Raw genomic sequence first — 27,093 nt, 5'->3', positions numbered from 1 at the left:
GGCAAACTGGAAGATCTTATATACAGCAGTGCCAAGGTGCACATTCAGCAATACGGCCAACGATCCTATATACAGCAGTGCCAGTGCGCACATTTAGCCATACGGCCAACGATCCTTTATACAGCAGTGCCAGAGAGCACATTCAGCGATACGGCCAACGATCCTATATACAGCAGTGCCAGTGCGCACATTCAGCCATACGGCCAACAATCCTATATAGAGCAGCGCTAGTGCGCACATTCAGCCATACGGCCAACGATCCTATATAGAGCTGTGCCAGTGTGCGCACATTCAGCCATACGGCCAACGATCCTATATAGAGCAGTGCCAGTGTGCGCACATTCAGCCATACGGCCAACGATCCTATATAGAGCAGTGCCAGTGCGCACATTCAGCCATATGGCCAACGATCCTATATAAAGCTAGGACAGAGCTGGCACGGCTGACTTATACATTCACACTTAAGTTTAAGCTCTTGTACCACAGACCGTTACAGCTGCTGTATAAATTGCTATTAATCTTATTAAAGGGATAGTAGAGTCAAAATTAAGCTTAAAGGGCCATGATACCCAAATGTTGAAACACTTGAAAGTGATGCAGCATAGCTGTAAAAAGCTGACTAGATAATATCACCTGAACATCTCTATTTAAAAAAAGAACGATATTTTACCTTAAAAGTTCCTCAGTAGCCACATCCCAATGTAAAGGACTTCTAAGCAGCAAATCAGTATGTCTGTCCCAGGACAGCTAAGGGAGTGAGCTTTTGTGCACTCTCATGTTATTTCCTTATTCAGTTTAAGGAAGTTTACTATGAAATCTCATGAGAGTTAAGTGAAATCTCATGAGATCACAGTAAACGATTTAATGACCTCAGCACTGCTGATGCTGATTGGCTGCTGTTCATTTCTTCATTTATTTATTTTTTTACCTGCAGCTGGGAGCAGCTGAGTATAACTTTTTACACAGCACTTACTCTGCTGAGCTGAGGAAATTGTGAGGTAAAATATCTTCCTTCTTTACATAGAGATGCTTTTACAGTTATACTGCATCAGTTTCAAGTGGTTTAGCATATGAGTATTATGTCCCTTTAAGTGGACAGAGAATAAATTTAAATTTTAAACTAATTTCCAATGTGTTTCTAGTATCAATTGTGATTAGTTCTCTTGGCATCCTTTGTTAAAGAGTCCATAGGTGTGCTCAGGAGCGTGCACATCTTTAGCCATCTGGCAGCTGTGTTTGTAACAATGTTTATAGAAATGTTATACATAGTTGTAAACACAGCTGGCATAGACTGCTTTAGATAGGTTCACACTCATAAACCCCTATCAGCCTAACTGATAATTTTGACTTTACTGCCCCTTTAAATAGCCAGGAGGCTATCATTTTATATTTTGCATTTAAAAGATGTTTTTCATTATACATTTCTGCAAGTTAAAAAAAATAGTTAATTTTACTCTCTGAAAAAAGTCAGCTTCAGAAAATCATCTCCTCACTGACTATTAAAGTGACATTAACGTAATGTTTTATTTGCTTATAATTATTCACTGCATTGCAAATATCTGCATTCAAAAGAGCCGTTCTGTATGAAAATAAATGTTGTTTTGCAGTTCCAGGACACACCCCTTGAAAAGCATCTTAAAAAGGGATGAAAAACAGTCTGTTTCATTGCAATATGTATTGTTCATCATTTTAAAAAGATTTTACAGTGTATTTCTAGGTTTTTTTTTAACATAATTTGTGCAGTGTTCATTACTTCCTGTCACAGCCCTACAAGGGACCTGTGGTCTCTATAAAAAGGTATATTTAGCTTGATGTCATAAATCTTCTAGAGTAACATAAGCTGATTTACTGTTCAGTGAAAGCTAGAGAGACAGGAAGTCAGGTACTGCCCATGATCTGAAAAGGGAGAATGCCACTTAAAGGGACATGATACCCAAACGTTGTAGCACTTAAAAGTGATGCAGTAAAACTGTAAAAAGTTGACTAGAAAATATCACCTGAACATCTCTATGTAAAAAAGGAAGATATTTACGTCAAAATGTCCTAAGTATTCACACCCCATTGTAAAGAGACTTTAGTCCCAGGACTTGAAAGGAAGTGTGCAGGCACATTCATGTTATTTTCCTATTCAGTTTAAGGAAGTTTACTGTGAAATCTCATGAGATCTCAGCAAAGCAATGCAAAGGATTGTTTTTTCACTTGCAGCTTTACAGTAGCTGAAGTATAACTGTTTATACAGCACTTACTCTGGTGAGCTGAAGACATTTTGAAGTCAAATATCTTCCTTTTTTACATAGAGATGCTCAGGTGATATTTTCATGACAGCTTTTTACAGTTATTTTGCATCAGTTTCAAGAGATTTAGCATGGGCTACAATGAGAACTGCTGGTTTTGAATGACTACTGCTGAAAGGAGCACTGTTTCATATTCATTAACAGATTATCTTCATTTGCTGTGGCCAAAGAGGGGCAGATATACCACAGACTCTCTGGGGGGACGGAAACACAACTAATTTTTTTGTACTTACATGAAAAGCAGCAAGATAAAAATGATAAAAGAGCATTTCAAATAATGGACTATTAAACATTGACCTGAGGAAGGGGCGTGACCCAGAAACGCGTTGTGATCACGTCCGGCTAGACGAGTGAGCTGCGGCTTGCTTCCATTTGACCCTGTAGTTTTTTAAAAGTTTTTTTTAACTTTGTTTGAGTTTCTTTAGCAGATAGCAACTGTATTGGTGTTTTAGATTAAACAGTTTAGCAGTGGCCATTTAGACTTCGGTCTCACCACATTGATTGCTTCAGTATTTCCTTCATTAATACTGGGGATTTGCATGATTTATTTTAAAGGATTCCAAAACTTTACTATCTTAAGAACAACATGACCATCGATTTCAAATCACAAACGTTTATATTTCATAACTCACCTACTTTTACCGTACAACGATCTTTCTAAACACAATAAAATTATAATTTATATTTCGAAGATGACATCATTACATCCAACCCACTAATATGGGCCATGCACAACTAAACTCAATCACCAATCCTATTGCAATTTCGTGCATCTCATTAAGTGACAATGCCGTCACCAGGCGCATGCGCATTGCGATCGGTTGACTCGCGCATGCGCATATATACAATGTTTAATAGCACACTTACCCATACAATGCTATTGGAATGACGAGTACAGAATATCGCGCATGAGCATAGCGGCAATACTCCGCCATTTTCATAACCTGGGTTATCGGTCAGGATTGGAGGATGGAGAAGTTTAGCCAGCGGTGGGTTCGGAAATAGATCAATTTTCGATATTGGATTTTGTAAAAAAAGGTAATACTTTGAAACGCAATGCCAATTAGAAAGCAATGTAAAATATACTAATTTTGCGATTGCAGAAAAGTTTTTTTCATGGTTTAGTGTCCCTTTAAAGGGATATGAAACCCAATTTTTTTCTTTCATGATTTAGGAAGAGCATGTCATTTTAAACAACTTTCTAATTTACTTCTATTATCTAATTTGCTTCATTCTCTTGATATCACTTGCTGAAAAGCATATCTAGATATGCTCAGTAGCTGCTGATTGGTTGCTGCAAATAGAGGCCTTGTGTGATTGGCTCACACATGTGCATTGCTATTTCTTCAACAAAGGATATCTACAGAATTGAGCAAATTAGATAATAGAAGTAAATTGGAAAGTTGCTTAAAATTGCATGCCCTATCTGAATCATGAAAGTTTAATTTTGACTAGACTGCCCCTTTAAGCACAGAGAGATGTTTTAGTCTGCTTACATTTTCTCATATTTTTAAACTATATGATTAAGGTGTCAGTAGACATAAAGATTAACTTTTCTGTATAAGACAGAAGTCAAATAAATAAAATATTTATTTTGTATTCACCTTTTTGTATTGAATTTATTCACTTGATCCCACACAAGTTTATCGCACATCGCAAAGCGCTGTTAGTTTGTTTTTCCATCACTATTAAACATTGTATGAGGAATAACATTTTAAAGGGACTTAAACCCTAATTTTTTTCCTACATGATTCAGATAGAGATGCAATTTTAAACAACTATACCTTTTATTTCTATTATCAAATTTGCTCCATTTTTTGGTATCTTTTGATGAAAAACATACCTAGGTAGGCTCAGCTGGCAGCATATATATACCTATTGCCATTGGCTCACCTGTGTTAAGCTAGCCCCCAATAGTGCATTGTTGCTCTTTCAACAAAGGATACCCAGAGAATAAAGAAATATGGTAATAGAAGTAAATTGGAAAGTTGTTTTAAATTGTGTGCTGTGTCTTGGGGATTCTCTAAAGCTCTTTGGTCTGGCGAGATTCTATTCGCTGCTGCGTCAGTATTCCGGTGCCCCGCAGCAAATGTTTTAAAAGCAAGTTTTACCTTGTGATCTGTGTATCTCATCAAGAGGAAATCACTAACATGCTTTATGTTAAGGAAAGACACTTATTTTATAATATAGAGCTCAGTAAAATAATCTGATCATTTCTCTCCATGCCCTTAATCATGATAGAAAAATTGTGTATTTGATATCCCTTTAAGTGTTATGTCCCCTTAAGTTATTTACCCTATCAAAAGTCTCTTACCTCCCCTGCTGAGGCCAAATAGACACAGTGATAAATTTACTACTGCACTGATCGAGCAATTAGCATGTAGCAGGGTTAATATTCTGAAGGCTGCAGGGTGCAAATCCAATTCTCAGGGGAACTAAAAAAAAGCACAATTTTCAGATTTAGATGACAGCAAAAGGTGAAAAACACAGTCATTTTCTTGTAATTCCGTTTGGAGGGTAACGTCCCTTTAAGCTTTGCAGCACAGAGGATGAATGTGTCATCTTAACACAAACGACACTTTTATCAGTAAAGTCTCCCGGCCAGCTCTGGATGGTTTAATCTCACTTCTCCTTCTGCCTCATTTATCCCTTCTCAACGAGCTGGACAGAATCATTCCTCACTGAATCATAACAAAATAACCGCACACTGGGCAAAAAGCGTAATCCTGACAGCGAGCGACCGTGCATGATGAGAAATGTTTAACCCTTTCATGGCCAAGCAGAGCATGAAATAGGTATCTTGAAAATGTTTTCTTATCCATCACACTCGCTACTCTCTTTCAATTTACCTTGAACTCAATATTAAAATGTATTCAATTGCCTTAACCTAGATAGACGACTCACAGTGATAAGACCAGGCATCGGAGACATTAAATCCACATGAAAAAAGCCCTAAACTGAATCATCTGTAGCAGAGAAAGGTCAGAGGAGAGCTAGGAATGTTCCCTGTCATTCTGGGGATGGAGACTGATGCAATTAACAAAGATAAATAGAAGAACAAGTGTTCTACTGGGAATGTGACAGTCATGAGCTAAATAATGTCACCAAATTACCTAGAGAACACATCTCCTGCCCCGTGCCGGTTTCACTACTTAAAGGGACACTGAACCCAAGTTTCTCAGTCGTCAGGAAGCCCTGTGCATACAGGTGTATTTATGTGTTTATATATGTCTGTAAATACATATACTCACACTTGTATATATATATATATGTCTGTAAATACATATACTCACACTTGTATATATATATGTCTGTAAATACATATACTCACACTTGTATATATATATATTTCTGTAAATACATATACTCACACTTGTATATATATATATGTCTGTAAATACATATACTCACACTTGTATATATATATGTCTGTAAATACATATACTCACACTTGTATATATATGTATGTCTGTAAATACATATACTCACACTTGTATATATATATGTCTGTAAATACATATACTCACACTTGTATATATATATATGTCTGTAAATACATATACTCACACTTGTATATATATATGTCTGTAAATACATATACTCACACTTGTATATATATATATTTCTGTAAATACATATACTCACACTTGTATATATATATATGTCTGTAAATACATATACTCACACTTGTATATATATATGTCTGTAAATACATATACTCACACTTGTATATATATATATGTCTGTAAATACATATACTCACACTTGTATATATATATGTCTGTAAATACATATACTCACACTTGTATATATATATATGTCTGTAAATACATATACTCACACTTGTATATATATATGTCTGTAAATACATATACTCACACTCGTATTTATATATGTCTGTAAATACATATACTCACACTCGTATTTATATATGTCTGTAAATACATATACTCACACTTGTATATATATATGTCTGTAAATACATATACTCACACTCGTATTTATATATGTCTGTAAATACATATACTCACACTTGTATATATATTTATGTCTGTAAATACATATACTCACACTTGTATATATATATGTCTGTAAATACATATACTCACACTTGTATATATATATATATATATATATATGTCTGTAAATACATATACTCACACTTATATATATATACAAGTGTGAGTATATGTATTTACAGACATATATATATACATGTCTGTAAATACATATACTCACACTTGTATATATATATGTCTGTAAATACATATACTCACACTTGTATATATATATGTCTGTAAATACATATACTCACACTTGTATATATATATGTCTGTAAATACATATACTCACACTTGTATATATATATGTCTGTAAATACATATACTCACACTCGTATATATATATATGTCTGTAAATACATATACTCACACTTGTATATATATATGTCTGTAAATACATATACTCACACTTGTATATATATATGTCTGTAAATACATATACTCACACTTGTATATATATATGTCTGTAAATACATATACTCACACTCGTATATATATATGTCTGTAAATACATATACTCACACTTGTATATATATATGTCTGTAAATACATATACTCACACTTGTATATATATATGTCTGTAAATACATATACTCACACTTGTATATATATATATGTCTGTAAATACATATACTCACACTTGTATATATATATATATATGTCTGTAAATACATATACTCACACTCGTATTTATATATGTCTGTAAATACATATACTCACACTTGTATATATATTTATGTCTGTAAATACATATACTCACACTTGTATATATATATATATGTCTGTAAATACATATACTCACACTTGTATATATATATATATATATATATATATATATGTCTGTAAATACATATACTCACACTTATATATATATATATGTCTGTAAATACATATACTCACACTTGTATATATATATGTCGGTAAATACATATACTCACACTTGTATATATATATGTCTGTAAATACATATACTCACACTTGTATATATATATATATATGTCTGTAAATACATATACTCACACTTGTATATATATATGTCTGTAAATACATATACTCACACTTGTATATATATATATGTCTGTAAATACATATACTCACACTTGTATATATATATATGTCTGTAAATACATATACTCACACTTGTATATATATATGTCTGTAAATACATATACACTCACACTCGTATATATATATGTCTGTAAATACATATACTCACACTCGTATATATATATGTCTGTAAATACATATACTCACACTCGTATATATATATGTCTGTAAATACATATACACACACTCGTATATATATATATATGTCTGTAAATACATATACTCACACTTGTATATATATATATGTCTGTAAATACATATACTCACACTCGTATATATATATATGTCTGTAAATACATATACTCACACTTGTATATATATATGTCTGTAAATACATATACACTCACACTCGTATATATATATGTCTGTAAATACATATACTCACACTCGTATATATATATGTCTGTAAATACATATACTCACACTCGTATATATATGCTTTAATATTCTGTTGCTACCCATAGTATCAAAATGTTCTTGTATTATCATTATTCATAGAGTTTTCTCTCTGGCTTATATTTGTGCAGTTTATTGTGCATAGCTGAGCTCCTTAAAGGGACACAAAACCCAATTTTTTTTCTTTCATCATTCAGATAGAGCAGCAATTTTAAGCAACGTTCTAATTTACTCCTATTATCATTTTTTCTTCATTCTCTTGCTATCTTTATTTGAAAAGCAAGAATGTAAGTTTAGAAGCCGGCTCATTTTTAGGTTAACAACCTGGGTTGTCCGTGCAGATTGGACAGCACCAATAAACAAGTGCTGTCCAGAGGTCTGTATCAAAAATGGTCTGGCTCCTTAGCTTAGATGCCTTCTTTTTCAAGTAAAGATAGCAAGAGAACTAAGAAAAAATGATGAAAGAGAAAATGTGGGTTTAGTGTCCCTTTAATATCAGATTACCTGATTGCCTCTATAATCTGTATGCAAATCAAGCAGAGGAATCTGAAGGCTTTGGTATGTGGTTCTGACGGTGGCAGTTTGTGATGCCGTTAATATGGCTAATATACCTCTAACAAAGCACAAAGCCTGGTCATCGTCTGCACAATAGCTTCCTGTTTGCAGAATATACTTTATTGTGTCTCTTTAAGGGATTTCCTGATGAAAAAATAAAAAGATCCAATTTGTGCTAAATATTTTATTTCTCTACTACTATCATTTACTAACTAAAGTATATGCTTTGTTAAGAATAAGAGTTAAATACATAGCTAACCCTGGGGAGCTGCAATACGACATATCCAGCTCAGGATCTTAAATGTGTTGTGGCTCACAAGCAATACTTAAACTATGTGTTTAAGTCCTATGTGAAACTTAAACACAGTTATCTAGGGTCAGCAATGCAAAAAAATGACAAGTTCTTATAAACTGGATTATTTTATTTTTGTATTAGAATATTCTTTTATTAGGTGACCCTGAACTCATAAAAACAGCAGCAAAAAAGCCATAACACTTCCAACGTAATGTAAATATCATGACCATAAAAAAATAATCTTGTCAACCCCTCTGCTGCCAGTAACACACATAACAGTTATTAAACCCCTTATATGCACAAAGCAACAGTGATTAAAGGCACAACCTATAGATATAATAAAGCCATACAGTGTGGCTGTGGTGGTTTGATACCCAGGACAGGGCATGCTTTTGGCCAGTACTAGTAATACACGCAGGTGCCAGAGGTGAACAGGGTTCAGCTGCGCCAGCAAGTCAGGTGCGGCTGTGGTTTTTTGATACCCAGGGCAGGTTTTTGGCAAGAACTAGCGATACACGTAGGTGCCAGAGGTGAATAGTATTAAGTTGTGCCAGAAAGCCATGTTCAACTGTTGGAACCAATGGGCTCTGTATACTGAGCCAAAACCTTCTGGCAGACGCACCTGCACCCAAGGTAAACGAAGCAAGGGGAGGAGGTAGCAGATGTTTCTAGGGTGCTGCTGCATAGGATTTGGTCTACACAATGTAACCAGCCCTGAGACAAGAAGACAGAGGACAGGGCAGGTCAGATGTTGAAAGGACATTCTGGCCATAATTTAAATGTAGAAATGAGGGTAGAAGTCGTCTTGCAAATAAAATCAAGTTTATTAGGTTTAAAGCATAAAACCGGGTAACACAAACAACCATAGGGTTCACATACAAATCCTAGTACAGGGCGGCTTATTTTATTTTAGCGTTTCGGCTAAAGAGTCATAGTCATAGCCTACTGTGCTATTACACATTCATCTTTAAAAAGTGTGCAAAACCATAGGATTCGTTAAAAACAGTGACACCCATATGTGTGTGAGCCAATCATAGATACAATACTCCAAATTACAATGTTACAACATTTAGCATCGTAAACACACTATTATAGATACATGGCTGGATCTAACAATAGGAAAGTACCTCAAATTGAATGATAGAAAAGGTATGGAAAATTGAGCTATAACTCGCTATAATCATAAGGAGATAAAGCGGTATCATCCTAGATGTACATAATGAATAAGGTAAAAGGTAATCATGATACAACTTTGCCTACTATAACACATCTCAGCATTACATATTACTGATTTTATACGGAAATGTATACATTCATGCACATACTATATGTGGTACAATATAGACCGAGGATTGAACATTCCCCTATTTCTTGGAGTGAGCTTACAACCTTCGAGGGCAAGCAGTTCAATTCACTGCTGACATGAAAACACACTGTCACTAATGCCGAGACAAAAGGAGCTATGTCTCTCGTAAGTTTAAACGGACCTCTTAATAACTGGAATAACTATAAAAAAATTTATAAATAAAAAAAACATTTATTCACGCTGTAATGCCGATTTTATTTCCCTCTCCGTACAGTTTCAAACAGCCTCTCTATATTTTTTCACCGGTGCAGCTTTGATTGACAACGCTTTTAGCCAATCATCAGCTCACCATGCGCCCTATGTGAAATATGTACCGCACGCTCCCGACATCTACACTAAGTCTTTGCTACTTACTGCGCATGCGCACTTCTTACGCTAACTGCACATTGCTATATGACACTACGCACCGATCGGCTAAAACCAGGAGCTGAGTATTCTCATATAGCAATGCGCAGTTAGCGTAAGCAGTGCGCATGCGCAGTAAGTAGCAAAGACTTAGTGTAGATGTCGGGAGCGTGCGGTACATATTTCACATAGGGCGCATGGTGAGCTGATGATTGGCTAAAAGCGTTGTCAATCAAAGCTGCACCGGTGAAAAAATATAGAGAGGCTGTTTGAAACACTGTACGGAGAGGGAAATAAAATCGGCATTACATAGTGAATAAATGGTTTTTTATTTATATAAGCACATCATGTGCTAGTTATGGTAAAAGAAAAAGGATTATGTATTGCACAACAGATGACTTTACCATCACTTTAAGAGTAATTTGGTATAAGATCTTAAACCAATAATTTGATCTGACCCCCTTTTTTGTAACAAAATATTGTGGAACCTTTAAGTAAATACTTTGATGTAAAATAGCTTCCTTTTTTACATAGAGATGTTCAGGTGATATTTTCTAGTCAGCTTTTTACAGATATGCTGCATCACTTTTAAGTGATTTAACATTTGGGTGCCGTGTCCCTTTAAATTGAAACTAATACTGCGGTATGGGGTTGTACCTCCTGACCTCACTGGCTGCTAAGTGCAACTGTCTTATTGGTGGAGAGGGACACATCTCTGCAAGAGAGACAAGGAAGCGTTGTTTTACTCAGCACAGAGTTTATCAAATAGGAATTTCATTTTTGTTGTCTACTTTAGATGAAGCAAAGAAAAAATTGGTTGCAACATATTTTAACATTACAATTATTACGTTTTTTATATGTACTTACTTTAGGCAAAATCTTTTGGGTAGGATAGATAGTGTTTAAGTCACGTGTATTTATACCGCTACACGCAAGTACCGGCCCAGCAGCATTTTCAGACTCACACACAGACATAATACTAATGGCTAATCTTCCTTCTGCAGCCTCTGCTCATTAACAAGAATATTTCCCAGGCAACAGCTTAATAGTCACAAATGTCTCAAACACACAAATATACGGCACACACTGCCAGGAGCGCTGGTCTGGCGCATACTTCAACGTCAGTCTACTCAGGTATAAAGGAATTTAGCACAATATGATACAAGTGCAACAACAGATAAGTCCGACGGAGCTGAACTTCACTAGAAGGGTTTAAATGGTGCGGCAGCCTATAGAGCCGCTGCAAACTATTAAAAAAAACAATCAAATAAAAACATTAAACCAACATTAACCCCTTTGATGCACATGGCGAGCTATAGCTCGTCATTCACATCGCAGCCTGCAGGCGCACAACGAGCCCTTTTCATCATGCAGGTGGATCACCGTTAAAATGCTGTTTTTCGCCAATCCCCCGCACTACAGGCTTTGGATCATTGGTGACCTAGTGGGAGGCACTATCAGACTTCATGGGAGTGCCGGTGACGTCACCAAGTGCGCACGTAGTGATGTCACAAAGCGACTGAACCAAGTAGCTGCAAGGGAGTTAGATGGGAGGTTCTCCAAACCCCTGGACCTCATTTAAAACGGAAGTGCCTGCCCTTTCAAATGGGGGTGGTCTTGGAGCAGTAATATCAAGCAGATATTTTTTTAAAAAAGTAAAAAAAAAAAAAAAAAAATTTGTACTGCACAATGCGGCCCCTCTTATCTATATTATAACCCCCAAAATCCCATATGGGCCCCTATTTCACATGTGACTACCCATGATGACAATTTAGTAAGGTGATCACAGTCACAGCAGGGATAACTGCACTGGGCCAATATTATTTACTAAAATCAACACAAAAATTATACATATTTTTTACAGTTTTTGCCACAGCTATCTCACATGCCATGAAATATAAATATAATAATGGTATATTGTGAATCTGCTTGAAAAAAAAACAACAATATATACATGTGTGTGGGTTGCTCACTGAAACTTTACTAGGGTTTAAATGTAAGTAGCAAAATAAGCTCAAAATTGGCTCGGCACTAAGGTGAGAAAAAGGCTTAGCAGCGAAAGGGTTAAATACGGTGGAATTCCAAATCCAACAAGTGCATAATTAAAAGACATTACAATAGCAGTTACTCATGTGACAGCCATCAGCCTCACTCATATAAATACTGCTACTTCTGTTATTGAATTTACTTTGTTCCTCTGTTATCTTTTGATGAAAAGCATATCTTAGTAGGCTCAAGAACAGCAATGTACTAATGGGAGCTAGCTGCTGATTGGATGCTAGACACGTATCACTTGTTATTGGCTCACAAGATGTGTTCAGCTAGGTCACAGTAGTGCATTTCTGCTTTGGAGATGATTTTAACTATGCGTTTAACCCCTTTTGCAGGAGCGCAATAGTAAGGTCATCTAACAAGTCAGCGTATTTTCTTCTTGCACGTTTACGTCAATATGTAGTGTGTAGTCAAACACCCCCTGCTCCAGCTATAGATACAGCCAGTGACTGGAGAACATGCCTGTATGACTGAATCTCACCAGCTGGGTGGTAAAAATATTTCTATGAATTTAACCCCTTTGCTGTAAAGACATAAAACCTGTTATTGTCACACTGCAGTGTCCCTTGTTCAGAGCCATAAATACCTGTGCAGTACACGGTCTTAGCAGCTGCTGCAGTGACGATGCTGGAAAAGCCAGTGCCAGCCCCCAGCTCCAGCACCGTGCGCCCACTGAACTGATCTTTTTGCCAGAGAATGTAATCCGCCAGGAGAAAGGCGCCACGCCAGATCTGCAAGCAGACAGCGAGACGAGTCGTTAAGGTGGTTTGATATTGTCACTCTGTAAACAAGTTCCTGCACATGACGACTAAATAATGATTTTATAACAGATCTACAGTGATATTTTGCACTGTGTAATTCAGAAACCAACACCTCGGGTAGAGAGGGGAATTCACACACTGATAAACTATTAAGTACATTTAAACTGATATAGCTGGTGACAAAATTACTTCTGCAGCCAAACTGTATTATTAGTTTATTAAAAATAAGAAATATAATGTGTCTGATAGTGTGTATGTGTGGAGGCAGTGTTTGTGTTTATACTGTATATGTATGTGTGTGTGTGGGGGTTGTGTATATATATATGTGAATGTATATATCTGTGTGTGTGGGGGAGGGGATATTTGTGTTTATATATGTTAATTTATATATCTGTGGGGGGGGTATTTGTGTTTATGTATGTGAGTTTATATATCTGTGTGTTGGGGGGCTTATTTGTGTTTATATATGTGAATTTATATATCTGTGTGTGTGGGGGGGTATTTGTGTTTATATATGTGAGGTTATATATCTGTGTGTGGGGGGGGATATTTGTGTTTATATATGTGAGTTTATATATCTGTGTGTGTGTGTGGGGGGGGGGGGGTATCTGTGTTTATATATGTGAGTTTATATATCTGTCTGTGTGTGTGTGGGGGGGTATCTGTGTTTATATATGTGAGTTTATATATCTGTGTGTGTGGGGGGGGGTATTTGCGTTTATATATGTGAGGTTATATATCTGTGTGTGGGGGGGGGATATTTGTGTTTATATATCTGTGTGTTGGGGGGGGCTTATTTGTGTTTATATATGTGAATTTATATATCTGTGTGTGGGGGGGGGGGGGGTATTTGTGTTTACATATGTGAGGTTATATATCTGTGTGTGGGGGGGATATTTGTGTTTATACATGTAAGTTTATATATCTGTGTGTGTGTGTGGGGGGGGGGGGGTATCTGTGTTTATATATGTGAGTTTATATATCTGTGTGTGTGTGGGGGGGGGGTATTTGCGTTTATATATGTGACTTTATATATCTGTGTGTGTGGGGGTTATTTGTGTTTATATATGTGAAATTATATATCTGTGTGTGTGTGTGTGGGGGGTGTATTTGTGTTTATATATGTGAGTTTATATATCTGTGTGTGTGTGTGGGGGGGGGGTGTATTTGTGTTTATATATGTGAGTTTATATATCTGTGTGTGTGTGGGGGGGGGATGTTTATGTTTATATATGTAAGTTTATATATGTAAGTTTATATATCTGTGTGTGGAGGGGTTATTTGTGTTTATATATGTGAGTTTATATATCTGTGTGTGTGTGTGTGGGGGGGGTATTTGTGTTTATATATGTGAGTTTATAGATCTGTGTGTGTGTGTGTGTGGGGGGGGGGGGGTATTTGTGTTTATATATGTGAGTTTATATATCTGTGTGTGTGTGGGGGGCTTATTTGTGTTTATATATGTGAGTTTATATATCTGTGTGTGTGTGTGTGGGGGGGGGTATTTGTGTTTATATATGTGAGTTTATATATCAGTGTGTGGGGGGGGGGGTATTTGTGTTTATATATGTGAGTTTATATATCTGTGTGTGTGTGGGGGGCTTATTTGTGTTTATATATGTGAGTTTATATATCAGTGTGTGGGGGGGGGGGTATTTGTGTTTATTTATGTGAGTTTATACATCTGTGTGTGTGTGGGGGGGATATTTGTGTTTATATATGTGAGTTTATACATCTGTGTGTGTGTGGGGGGGATATTTGTGTTTATATATGTGAGTTTATATATCTGTGTGTGGGGGGATATTTGTGTTTATATATGTGAGTTTATATATCTGTGTGTGGGGGGATATTTGTGTTTATATATGTGAGTTTATATATCTGTGTGTGGGGGGATATTTGTATTTATATATGTGAGTTTATATATCTGTGTGTGGGGGGATATTTGTGTTTATATATGTGAGTTTATATATCTGTGTGTGGGGGGATATTTGTGTTTATATATGTGAGTTTATATATCTGTGGGGGGGTATTTGTGTTTTTATATGTGAGTTTATATATCTGTGTGTGTGTGGGGGGGGTATTTGTGTTTATATATGTGAGTTTATATATCTGTGTGTGTGTGGGGGGGTTATTTGTGTTTATTTATGTGAGTTTATATATCTGTTTGTGTGGGGGGATATTTGTGTTTATATATGTGAGTTTATATATCTGTGTGTGGGGGGATATTTGTGTTTATATATGTGAGTTTATATATCTGTGTGTGGGGGGATATTTGTGTTTATATATGTGAGTTTATATATCTGTGGGGGGGTATTTGTGTTTTTATATGTGAGTTTATATATCTGTGTGTGTGTGGGGGGGGTATTTGTGTTTATATATGTGAGTTTATATATCTGTGTGTGTGGGGGGGGGTTATTTGTGTTTATTTATGTGAGTTTATATATCTGTTTGTGTGGGGGGATATTTGTGTTTATATATGTGAGTTTATATATCTGTGTGTGGGGGGATATTTGTGTTTATATATGTGAGTTTATATATCTGTGGGGGGGTATTTGTGTTTTTATATGTGAGTTTATATATCTGTGTGTGTGTGGGGGGGGGTATTTGTGTTTATATATGTGAGTTTATATATCTGTGTGTGTGTGGGGGGGTATTTGTGTTTATATATGTGAGTTTATATATCTGTGGGGGGGGTATTTGTGTTTATATATCTGTGTGTGGGGGGGATATTTGTGTTTATATATGTGAGTTTATATATCTGTGTGTGGGGGGGGTTATTTGTGTTTATATATGTGAGTTTATATATTTGTGGGGGGGGGGGGTATTTGTGTTTATATATCTGTGTGTGGGGGGGGATATTTGTGTTTATATATGTGATTTTATATGAGTGTACATGTGTGTGTGTGTGTGTGGTCTGTCTGTCTGTTGAATAGCATGTATAATGTGAACAAGTACAATATTCAGAGGTGATTTACAGTAAAAGCAGCATAAATAATGACTTTATAGTGTAATGTTGTTTTATTTTCCTCAATAAAAGCTTTAAGTTTAATGTCTCTTTAAACAGCGACAGATTAGAAACAGACACCTGGTTTATATCAGCACAGGCCCCATTTATCCCATTTATTTTATTTCCTACCTAAGGAGGTGTGATCGTTTTATCGAATTCCTTTCTATTTGTCAGTGTGTCTGCTTCACCCCCACTCCCTATTTAGTAAAGGAGAAGGCAAAACCAATATTATCATTTCCTTTAGTACATAGGACTCTAAGAATCTACAGTAGAAATTATAGCAGAACCGCATGGGAGGGGCCAACAGTTTAATAAATAGGGGAATGTACACAGCATTAAAGGGATAGTGTTCCCAATCGTCCATTTTTACCTGCTGGAGTGTATTTACTTGTTTTCAAACATCTATCTTTATATTTTCTCTTTAGAAAAGCTATGTAAACTGGAGGGAATAGCACTTCTTAATCTTCCAATGGAGGTATGAGAGAGAAAGATTTACCTAACATAAATAACATTAGCAGGTCTGCTTTACTTACTGGCTCATCCCATTGTTATGAGCATGTCCTAGGTGATGGTTTTAATACTTTTCATAAAATATTGTACACAGAATACCAGCAATTACAGACCTTTTAACAGAGGGTAAAATAAAAAAGGGAAAAATATGTAGTTTTGACTTCTTGAGTTAGTCTGTCTGCCTGTCTCCCTCTGTCCGTCTGTCTATGTATCTATAATCCACTCCAGTTTCTGTAACATAAGAACATACCTGCTTTCCAACATCTTCTAACGGTGTTGCCATGGTATGCTCTGAAATGCAAATAAAGGATAATTAATAAATCATTGTATTCATATGCAGGTGGAAACAAACCCTGATAGAATTCTAAAAAGTAATTTCAGCAATTATAAAGAATACACAAATATTTCAGAAACGTATTGGTCTGAAAAATGAGACAGATCAGGTGGTCGATCTATAAATAACATATTTCATTATTTATATGATCCAAGTTTACTAAATATATACACACATACACTGGCACGGAATAAATAACAGCCAATAAAAGTGGATTACAAGTCCATTGCACCTAACCAGTGCTGGGTATTACTGAGTGGAGCGCAAATATCACACTTGAGAAATTTTGCACTCCACTCATAATCTGGCCCTAAATAAATGCTAGATAGAATGATGCATTGATAGGAAAGATTAGTCTGAGATTAACATGCAGATGTATTTTTTAAATTTTCATTAGATGTTTAAATAGTGACAAAATAAGTGTAAAGTTTTAGAGTCTATAAAACAATGGGAGCTGCCATGTTGTAACGTAGGTTACCTTCTCTGCTGTGGCCAATTAGAAACAGATATAAATAGGTCACTAGAGTGTGCAGTCAATGGCTGTGTGAAATATAACAGTGTTCTGCACTTTCATTTCTAACAAAAACTGAAAAGCTCACAATTTCATAATGGAATTACAGGAACTACATATAAAAACACTGCCTGACTCTTGCTGCATTATAAAGAAAATCATATAAGGAAACCTGCACTCCAAATTCAGAAATATTCAAAAAGGTGATAGAAAAAAAAACAGACACAGTCAAGGGGTGATAATAAAAATTAATCAAAAAGTTATGGAAAGATTACAACATTACACAAAATGAAAATTTTTGCATCATTTTGACATTTAACTGAATGAAATGCGTAAATACTCTCAGCGTGCATTTTTTATGTTAATATTGTTTTAACTGTATGAAATGCATCTAAATACTCCGAACATGTATTTTTTTTATTTTAATATTGCTTCAATAACAATATTTTTTTTATAAAAGAGTGGGCATTGCATTATTCAAATCAGCTCTGCAATATGTGTTTCGTATTATGTAACTGTATGAAATGCGTAAAAATACTCTCAGCATGTATTTTTTATTTTAATATGGTTTATATAAAGTGTTGTTTTTTTAATAAAAGTGCCTTTATTATTTCAGTGTGGGCATTCCATTATTCAAATTACCCCATGAATCTGTAGTTGTAATGGAGGTTTAAGCCTAAACATTTTGAAGCGCCACCTAGTGTCAGTCTGTAGCTGCACAATTACCGCGTGGCAATATTCAAAATGTCTCCAAAGGTCACAAATAAGTTCAGATTGCTTTACCTTTCTGCAAACAGATTTAGCAGTGTAACACACCTGAAGCAGCGAGATCTCATCAGTCTTATCAGGTGGCAGCACCAGGGTCCAGCTTCCTAATCGTTATTAACCCCTTATATTCCTACAGAGCTGAACACATCAGTAACCTCTTTTTTGTATCATGGCTCGAAATAATTTGTTATATTTGATTTAATGTTATTGCAGGCACCAATAGCGTAACTAGCAGATGAGAACAATATACTTTATCTGAACATCAGGGAGCAGAGACGGGACTTAATAAGGTTTTGCATGAACAGATTTACAGTGACGGCTTTGTATGTTGCAATCCCCCCTAGACTTTCTGTGCCAAACACTGTTTATCTGTATTATTAATTGGTCTAAAGTGTAATTTACTAAATAACAGGATCCAAAAAGCATCAAAACCTGTCAGGGAGTAACAAACTGGAGGGGATAAAATAAAGCTTGTTTTAAAAAGGGCAAATGAGTAAAACAAGTATTTGATAAATAATGATTTGCTAATATTTATTTTTTTATCTAGTTCAGAAAGAGGATGTGATTTTAACAGACGTTTCAGTTTACTCCTATTGTAAAACTGACATTGTTGGAAAGCATACCTAGATAGCAGGGGTGTAACTACAGCTCACTGGGCCCTGGGGCAAAGACTGCAGAAGCTGAGAGCCACAAATCCATATACTTGTAGGGGGCCACACAAAGGAGCAAGACGTAATGCAGCACCTCTACTTATAGCAGGGCCAGGTGGACCCCCTAGAGGTGTGGTCCTGGTCTCAATCGAGACCCCTGTAATTACTCCCCTGCTAGGCTGGCTTAGGAGCAGCAATGCATTTACATATATATATATATATATATATATATATATATATATATATATATATATATATATATATATATATATATATATATATATATGTGTGTGTGTGTGTGTGTGTGTGTAAATAGAGTCCCTTTACCTATGTGTTTAACCCATTGTGTAGGAGTTAAACACAGTTATAAACTAATATTTGTTTAAAACAAAAATGTTCTAATTAATTAGAAAGGTTATTAAAAAAAAAAAAAATTCCCTTTTAACTAGCAGATATGTGAAACTGGTGAATTTACATAGAATTTATTTCTCCCATGATCAGGACGATGCGACTATGTGGAGCTGTGTATGTTAAACGGGATAAACTTATTTAGGAACCAGACACACAGGGCACTGATGAGTATTCAACACTGACCATTACCAGCTCTCAACTGTACGTAAAATAAATTGAAAAGTTAACTCAGTGTGTCAGACTCATCACAGTCAATTTCCCTTGTGTTGCTTTGATCATTAGACGTTATTAAAAGCAATGTATCATAGCGCGGCACAGCGTGCAATGCATTTATCTACATCTTTATAAGGTTCTGCAATCGCCCTGAATGTCAGACAAGGTGCAGAAGTCACAGAATCCTGCTTCTGAAGAGTTATTGTATGTAAAGCTACCGGGAACAGGTTGTACAGCACCAGAAAATACTGGGGACATATAGAGACATTACAGTTACACAGGGTGTGGGAAATAGCAAACGGAAATCACAATTAAACTTTCATGATTTAGGTACAGTGAGTGGTTTTTTAAAAAAAATAGCTTTCCAAATTACTTCTGTTACACATGTTGCTTTGTTCTCTTGGTATCCTTTTTTGAAGAGCACACCTAGCTAGGCTCATAGGAGCTCAGGAGTGTGCATGTGTCTTTAAGCACTCTATGGCAGCAGTGTTTGCAACAATGATTGTAGTAATGTTATACAAAGTTGCAAACACTGATAGAAGAGAATAGCACAACCCCTCAGAGGCGTGTTCTCTGGCAGATCCCCACCTGGGAGAAGCCTCTTTTAGCATAATTGTGCCTTTTACAGAGGAGAACTTTCCTGAAGTATGAGTGGCGCACGTGTATAGATATATCAGTATCTAGACTGTCCAAAAACAGCTAAAGTAGCATAACAACCTAGTAATATAGCTACATGGCAAAGGTGAGGTTGAAAGAAGACCAAACATTCATCCATTACTGATCCTGTTTGATCTCTGTTTTTTGTTTTTTTAAATCTGGCAGTAATAACTTTAAAAAGCCTACCCATATAAAAACATAAATATAAACAAAAGCCCTTGTTAAACGTATCTACTGTATTGTCGGTCACTACTTCCTTAGGCAAAGTGTTCCATGGTTTGATGGCTATGACAATACATGATCAGGATCTATAGATTGTAGGCCTTGTTCGCACCACTTTAACTTATAAAAAAACATTTTAATACATTTTAATATAGAAACAATTCTCCCACTTATTAGTATGGTCACATACCTGCTTGGTCATCTAGAAGTTTTTACTTTCAACACGCTGATAATTACCTACATATTACATAAACACTGGATATTTATAAGCAAGTGAAGAAGAATGGCAGCACTCCCGGATTCAGTTAAAAAACTCAGTCTTTATTAGCTTCTTTTAAAATACACACACAGAATGCACGCGTTTCGTGCCATGCAGCACTTAGTCATGATCCTATGACTAAGTGCCGCACGGCACGAAACGCATAAAGACACGCCCTCTCCTTCCATGTGCATTCTGTGTGTGTATTTTAAAAGAAGCTAATAAAGACTGTGCTTTTTAACTGAATCGGGGAGTGCTGCCATTCTTCTTCACTTGCTTCTATTTGTCAGCTTGCTCGGTCTTACCCTTGATTGGCCTGCACCACGCTGCCATAGTGTGACGTCCAGTGACGCGTCTCAAGCTGCCTGACTCAATTCTGCGACCACTTTGGTATTGTTCATATGCACAGTGGAACCTGGAGCTGTGCTACCCCTTCTACCCTTTCGTACTGGATATTTATACCCGAGTATTCTATGAGGTAAGTGGTCTTCAAAATACTAATTGTTAGCAAAATTACCCTCTTGTGTTCACTCAACTTCCTGTGTTTAGTAATTCCAAAATCATATTATAAAATATACAATTCTATTTACCAATTTTCACCACATCACAACTGTCGGAAGCAAGTTCTTCATCATCAGAATAGTTTCCATTGCCTATGGTAATAATTGTTGGACAGACAACATCCCGAGAATAAGTTTGTTCTTCTCTAGCACAATTAGAGATCAGTGTATGATTCCCATCATTATCCAGGGCCTTTTGTATCCCTTGAGGTTGTCTTCGTATAACTTCAAGATCTCCATCTTCATCCAGAAGATCGTCTATTCCTTGAGATTCACATGGTCTTTGTATAACCTCAAGATCTCCATCTTCATCCAGAAGATTGTCTATTGCTTGACATTCACGTGGTCTTCGTATAACCTCAAGATCTCCATCTTCATCCAGAAGATTGTTTATTGCTTGAGATTCACATGGTCTTTGAGTAACATTGAGATCCTCACAACCATGCATCAAGACCTCTCTCCCTTGAACAGCACTGGACTTTGGATCTGCAGTAGTAATATCATAATTTTCATCACAATATTCCACATTGGTGTTTTTTTTATTTTTTATTTCTCTATTTTCTCTTCTATCTGGTTCCAACACATTATTGCTCCAAAGTATTTTAAATTGTGATAGAAAAACTGTAGGGAAAAAAAGAAAGAATCAACTTCTGTTGATCAAACTGTAATATAAATAAATACATAAATGAATAAATAAACACATACGCACATAACATAAAGGAGTATACACTTCATAATTACAGGGACAATATAAAACACTATAGATCTGAAGAAGATGAATTGGCACATATATTTCAGATGACAGAAATTAGACATTTGTCATGACAGAGTGATTAAAGGGACAGTAATTTAATTTGGAAGGCCATGTCATTTTTGAATTAGATGCCATATAGTTTGTATTTAAAGAGGCATGAAACCCAAAAATGTTCTGTCATGATTCAGATAGAGAATACAGTTTTAAACAACTTTTACATTTAATTCTATTATCTAATTTGTTTCCTTCTCTTTGTATCATTTGTTGAAGAAGCAGCAATGCACTAATGGTTTCTAAGTGAACACATGGGTGAGCCAATGACAATCGGTAGATATATGCAGCCACCAATAAGCAGCTAGAACCTAGGTTCTTTGCTGCTGCGGAGCTTGCCTAGATAAACATTTCAGCAAAGGATAACAAGAGAAGGAAGCAATATAAATAATAGAAGTAAATTGGAAAAGTATTTAAAATTATATTCTCTATCTGAATCATGAAAGAAAAATGTTGGGTTTCATGTCTCTTTAACCTAAACAAAGTTGTTAAACATACAGGTAAAATTCACTTAGGAGCCACAAGCATTGCAAGTAAAAAACGGCTGGTGATTGACAGTTACTGCTGATTGGCATGTCATTTCTGCAAAAGCGTTTTTTATTAACCCCTTAATGACATGGACGTACCCTGTAGGTCATGTGTCCTTAAGAGGTTTTGAGCCCTGAGGAATTCTGAAATAGTGCGGTTTTGCCGACTGTCAGTGAGACTGAGCTGTCCTTAAGGGGTTAAAGCCCTGGTTCCATATTATACATGACATAACAAGGGCAAGATTTATTACAAGGCGAATGCCACAATTGGTTGCAGGCTCGCTCATTTGAGTCTGCAACTGATATTTATGAAGCAGCGGTTTGAGCACAGTTGAAGATAACAAGCGTCAGGAGAGCGTCCTAAGAGCTCTGGTTAACTATTTTGCATTGGAGTCCTTTCCAGATAAGTCAATGAAAATTCATATTTATGAAATATTTATAGATATTCCTATATACACATATATATATATATATATATATATATACACACACACACACACACATACACATGTATATACAGTAGCTATACCTATTTGCCTCTGGTTAACAAGGCAACATCACGCTACCTGCTTGGCCAACAGCATTCAGCCTGACCATGAAATGCCTTCTGCGCGGGGAGAGGAGATGGACATCAGACAGGACCGTGTCTTTGCTAAAGGTAATGGCATCCATCTCTGGCTTCTCTTCCAGACCCTCATGGTTCGCTACTGATGATAATGTCTCTGGAAACAGCTAAAAAAGGGGGGAAATGTGAAATAGATTTTGCATCACCATCTCAGTCTTTGGCAAGTTGTAAGACTTGTTTTCTTATAATAAAAGGGAAAATGTAACAGCGAGAATTAGTAGGATGTACAAAACCAATACTAGAGTATCACTTTTAATTTAAATGTAAACAGCTTGTCCTTAAAGGGACATGAAACCCATATTTTTTCTTTCATGATTCAGATAAAGTGTAAAAGTTTAAACAACTTTCCAATTTACTTCTATTATCTCATTTGCTTTATTATTTAGGTATCCTTTGTTGAAAAGCATATGTAGATAGGCTCAGTACCTGGGTGCTATTTGCTGATTGGTGGCTGATCATTTTACAGTCCCTTTAAAAGCACAGGGAGCTAAGGAATGTTCTATCAAGTCAGTTATGCGTTATCTTGCTTTGTGATCTGTACATGCGCCTAAGACCCCCTTGAAGGATGATATTTATGTGAATAATAACGCACTTGCTACCAGCTGTAATTAATGTAGATGGCTAAATTGCTGTAATTTCATATTCAGATACACAGTTCTTTTGTCAATGTCAATGCCTCTGAAACATTAAGATGCAAAAGACATTTGGTTCTGGACAACACAATCATAATTACATCCTACATATCTGACAGATCAGTCTTGGAATTATCCACAACAGTCCAAACAAAAGTCATTTCATATTATATTCTACAGAAATTAAGGATCATTTTGATATCACAAAGATCAGAATGTAAGTTTCAGGGAAAACCATGTGCTTATATTATCAAGCAGGGAGAGGACACTATAGTCTATGTTGTATCCGGCTTCAGACCACAGAGCTTGAGCAACGTCTGGTCTAGTGTGTGAGCTCATTATATCTGTACAGAAATAACATTCATACACAATAGTTCTGTAGAAGGACCCCAGCTTACTGTTTGCCATACTAATGCTGGGAAATGCAAGTGGTGAGCAGACTGAGGTGCTAAAGGAGTTTTGCAGAAGAGAAAATGCTACCATAGCTGAAGTAAGGAATAAGAGGTCTCCTCTATGGGTGACAACAATATGATAAATTTAGGGAATAGACTTCATACACAAAAAAAATAGTATAAATATAACACGTATGCCTTTAAAAGTATAATATGATTTCCTGTGTTACTCTCATCACGCAGATGTTCTGATCTTGCAAGGTGGATGTGACGTTCCAAGAGAAAATAGTACCAGACATTAGCCTGGGAGTCAGTTATGGGAAATACACTTGTTTGTTATAAAAACAGATGCTTGGCTAAATAATATGATTGACAGGACATTAGACACGCCTCAAATATAGAAGGTTTAATTGTTAGAATTTCTTAGAGGGGGTGAGAGTCTGCGGGTAACATATTGAAGAAATCTCATACATGGCATCTGTGTGATTTGCTACCGGTTTCCATGAAATACAAATAATCACCCTCCAGTGGGCTGCAGTGATTACCTGTCTGATGCTCTCCAGTGTACGCTATTAATGCCTTATACGAAACCCGAATATAAGTAATGCCTTTATAGTTAAATCACTGCCTTATGTTACTGTACTGTAATCATTGCTTAGTGTAACCATTGGGTTGTGATACATTTATAACCTGATTACTGCTTTTTGTAATGTGTTCATAATGAACCCTATTATTTATTCACCTTAAATTTGTTTTAGTTTTCCTTTTCTAGTGCTATAGTAATAACTCGTTTATTTATAAACCCCCAATAAAAGGATATTATATATATATAACAGCAAAGTTCAGTATCTGCACTCTCACCAACTCTCCACAACTGCCAGGGTGCTGCTCTTAGTGGTATGTAGCAGGCAAATGATATCAAGCACTCTCTGGACTTTTGATATCAAAAACAAAAATGTATTGTAGTAACGTTTCGGGACCAAAACTGTCCCTTCTTCTGACAAGCAAACAGTGCAAAAACCAAACTTAAATAGGCCCACTAAACCCTCCCCTGTGTTGCCACCAATCACAAGTGGCCGTGTGCAAAATTCAGACCAAACCAAAATAAGGAATGGATAAATAGTACAAAATTCAGCAGATTACTGTGTAATTATAAATGTATAAAGGTGTATTTATATTATATGATCAATTGAGCACTGATCATGCAAATTATATTGCTGAGAAAGCTTTATTGTAGGTTACAAACTATATCTGAGATTCACACCTCCAAATTGATGCGTAAAATGGATTCTCCCAAAATAAAAAATGCCCCTAACCGCTGATAGGCTCTTCAGCTCTGTCAAAACAACTCAGTCAGCCATGTAGAAGTCTATAATAAACATAGTTCATCTGCACAGCTCCAAAACTCTCCCACCTAAATTCAGATATTAATCAGCACTGACAGCCAATCAGCCTTCTCTATTTACATACACCCCCATCTTCTCATTTTGTATCGCTCCAGACCTAAAATAAGCCAAGGGCTCTACGTATCTCACATAAGTTGTACGCCTACTGCTGATGCCTCCCCCCAACTCTGTGCCTCCACAAAGATGCCATAGCAATCGACGTTCACGCAGGTATTGTGCTGCTGCACTTACACGCCCAGCCTTTGATAGTGAGTGAATGTTGATTCAACATTCACTCACTATATTTCACTACCCACCCCAGTTCCAGCCCTGTATGTGTGTGCGCGTGTGCGTATATATATATATAAATATTAAATCTTATTACCAGCTAGTGGGGATATAAATAGCTAGTGACAGGGTTCCACATATATAGTTACTCGTGGTGTTCCTGGTGCCGGAAGTTTAAATAATTAAATTGATCAAAAGAGAAAAAAAAAAATAGTAAACACAATCCTGCAACCCCCTATTCAGCAATTCAAATACAAAAAACGAACACCTCCCATTACAAGAACAATACAATGTATACATAACGCACATAGTTGAAGAAATCAAAAAATACTTTATTAGGGCAAATAAAAACAAATTCAACTAAGCCTATAGCAGGGATCCCTGAATAATCAATATACCGGTATAAATGCTTCAACTATCAGCGTATCATTCTCATGTAGTTAAATACAAAGTAACTAGCGGTCTACTAATATGCAAAAAGAAGTGACACTTCATGTATCCACAGAAAGTTACAGTTTGTTATACCGGAACAGGGCTAGGTAAACGCCCTCCTCTCAATGATAGGGTATTCAACGTTAGATCACCAGTATGCAATACTGACTAGCAGTCCTCCTAGAGACTAGGCTCACCGGACCACCATATATATGCTAAGGGACTCACCAGCTTTGACTTGGTACATAGAGTGCAGACCTCCGTTTCTTACCCATTTCGCCAGATCCGGTGTCTCACAGGACACACCTTCTCTGTGTGTTGGCCTCCAAGCGGTGACGTCACTGGCAGGGTGTCGCTGCTTATTTCCAAGACAGGTGTCTCCGAGCAAATTCAACATCAAATGCAAGTTCTTGCCATTAGGAATTTTCAAAGATGTGATTAGGGTATAAATGTCCCTTTATTCTATACTATAATTGCGTTTGTAACGCATCCGTCGGTGTCGCCAGTTGCGCACGCATCCCGGTGGATTCAGAAAATGGCAGGGTGGTGAAAGAATCCACCACAGGATGCACCTGAATGCAGCATAGGCAAACAAAGCCTTAAAAAAAAAAAAAAAAAAAAAAAAAGTATAACAAAAAAAAAAAACTAACCTCCCGCACAAAGTATTAACAAA

The 27,093-nt window shown here is 36.2% G+C and overlaps 1 protein-coding gene across 1 annotated transcript in view; it reads right to left on the bottom strand.

Moving 5' to 3' along the window:
- Window positions 1-26,832, bottom strand: part of METTL22 (methyltransferase 22, Kin17 lysine) — a 193,332-nt gene extending 166,500 nt beyond the window's left edge. The window contains exons 1-5 of the mRNA XM_053694111.1: window positions 26,692-26,832; window positions 23,233-23,398; window positions 21,365-21,955; window positions 17,000-17,040; window positions 13,058-13,202 (exon numbers count right to left, since the gene is read on the bottom strand). Of these exons, the coding sequence (XP_053550086.1) occupies window positions 13,058-13,202; window positions 17,000-17,040; window positions 21,365-21,955; window positions 23,233-23,398; window positions 26,692-26,817 (1,069 nt within the window). The 5' untranslated portion in view covers window positions 26,818-26,832. The remainder of the gene's footprint in view (window positions 1-13,057; window positions 13,203-16,999; window positions 17,041-21,364; window positions 21,956-23,232; window positions 23,399-26,691) is intronic.
- Between the last annotated feature and the right edge of the window lie 261 nt (window positions 26,833-27,093).

The sequence above is a fragment of the Bombina bombina genome, chromosome 11, assembly GCF_027579735.1.
Source record: "Bombina bombina isolate aBomBom1 chromosome 11, aBomBom1.pri, whole genome shotgun sequence".
In the NCBI taxonomy this organism is placed as follows: Eukaryota; Metazoa; Chordata; class Amphibia; order Anura; family Bombinatoridae; genus Bombina; species Bombina bombina.
This window is presented reverse-complemented; position numbering and strand designations above follow the sequence as displayed.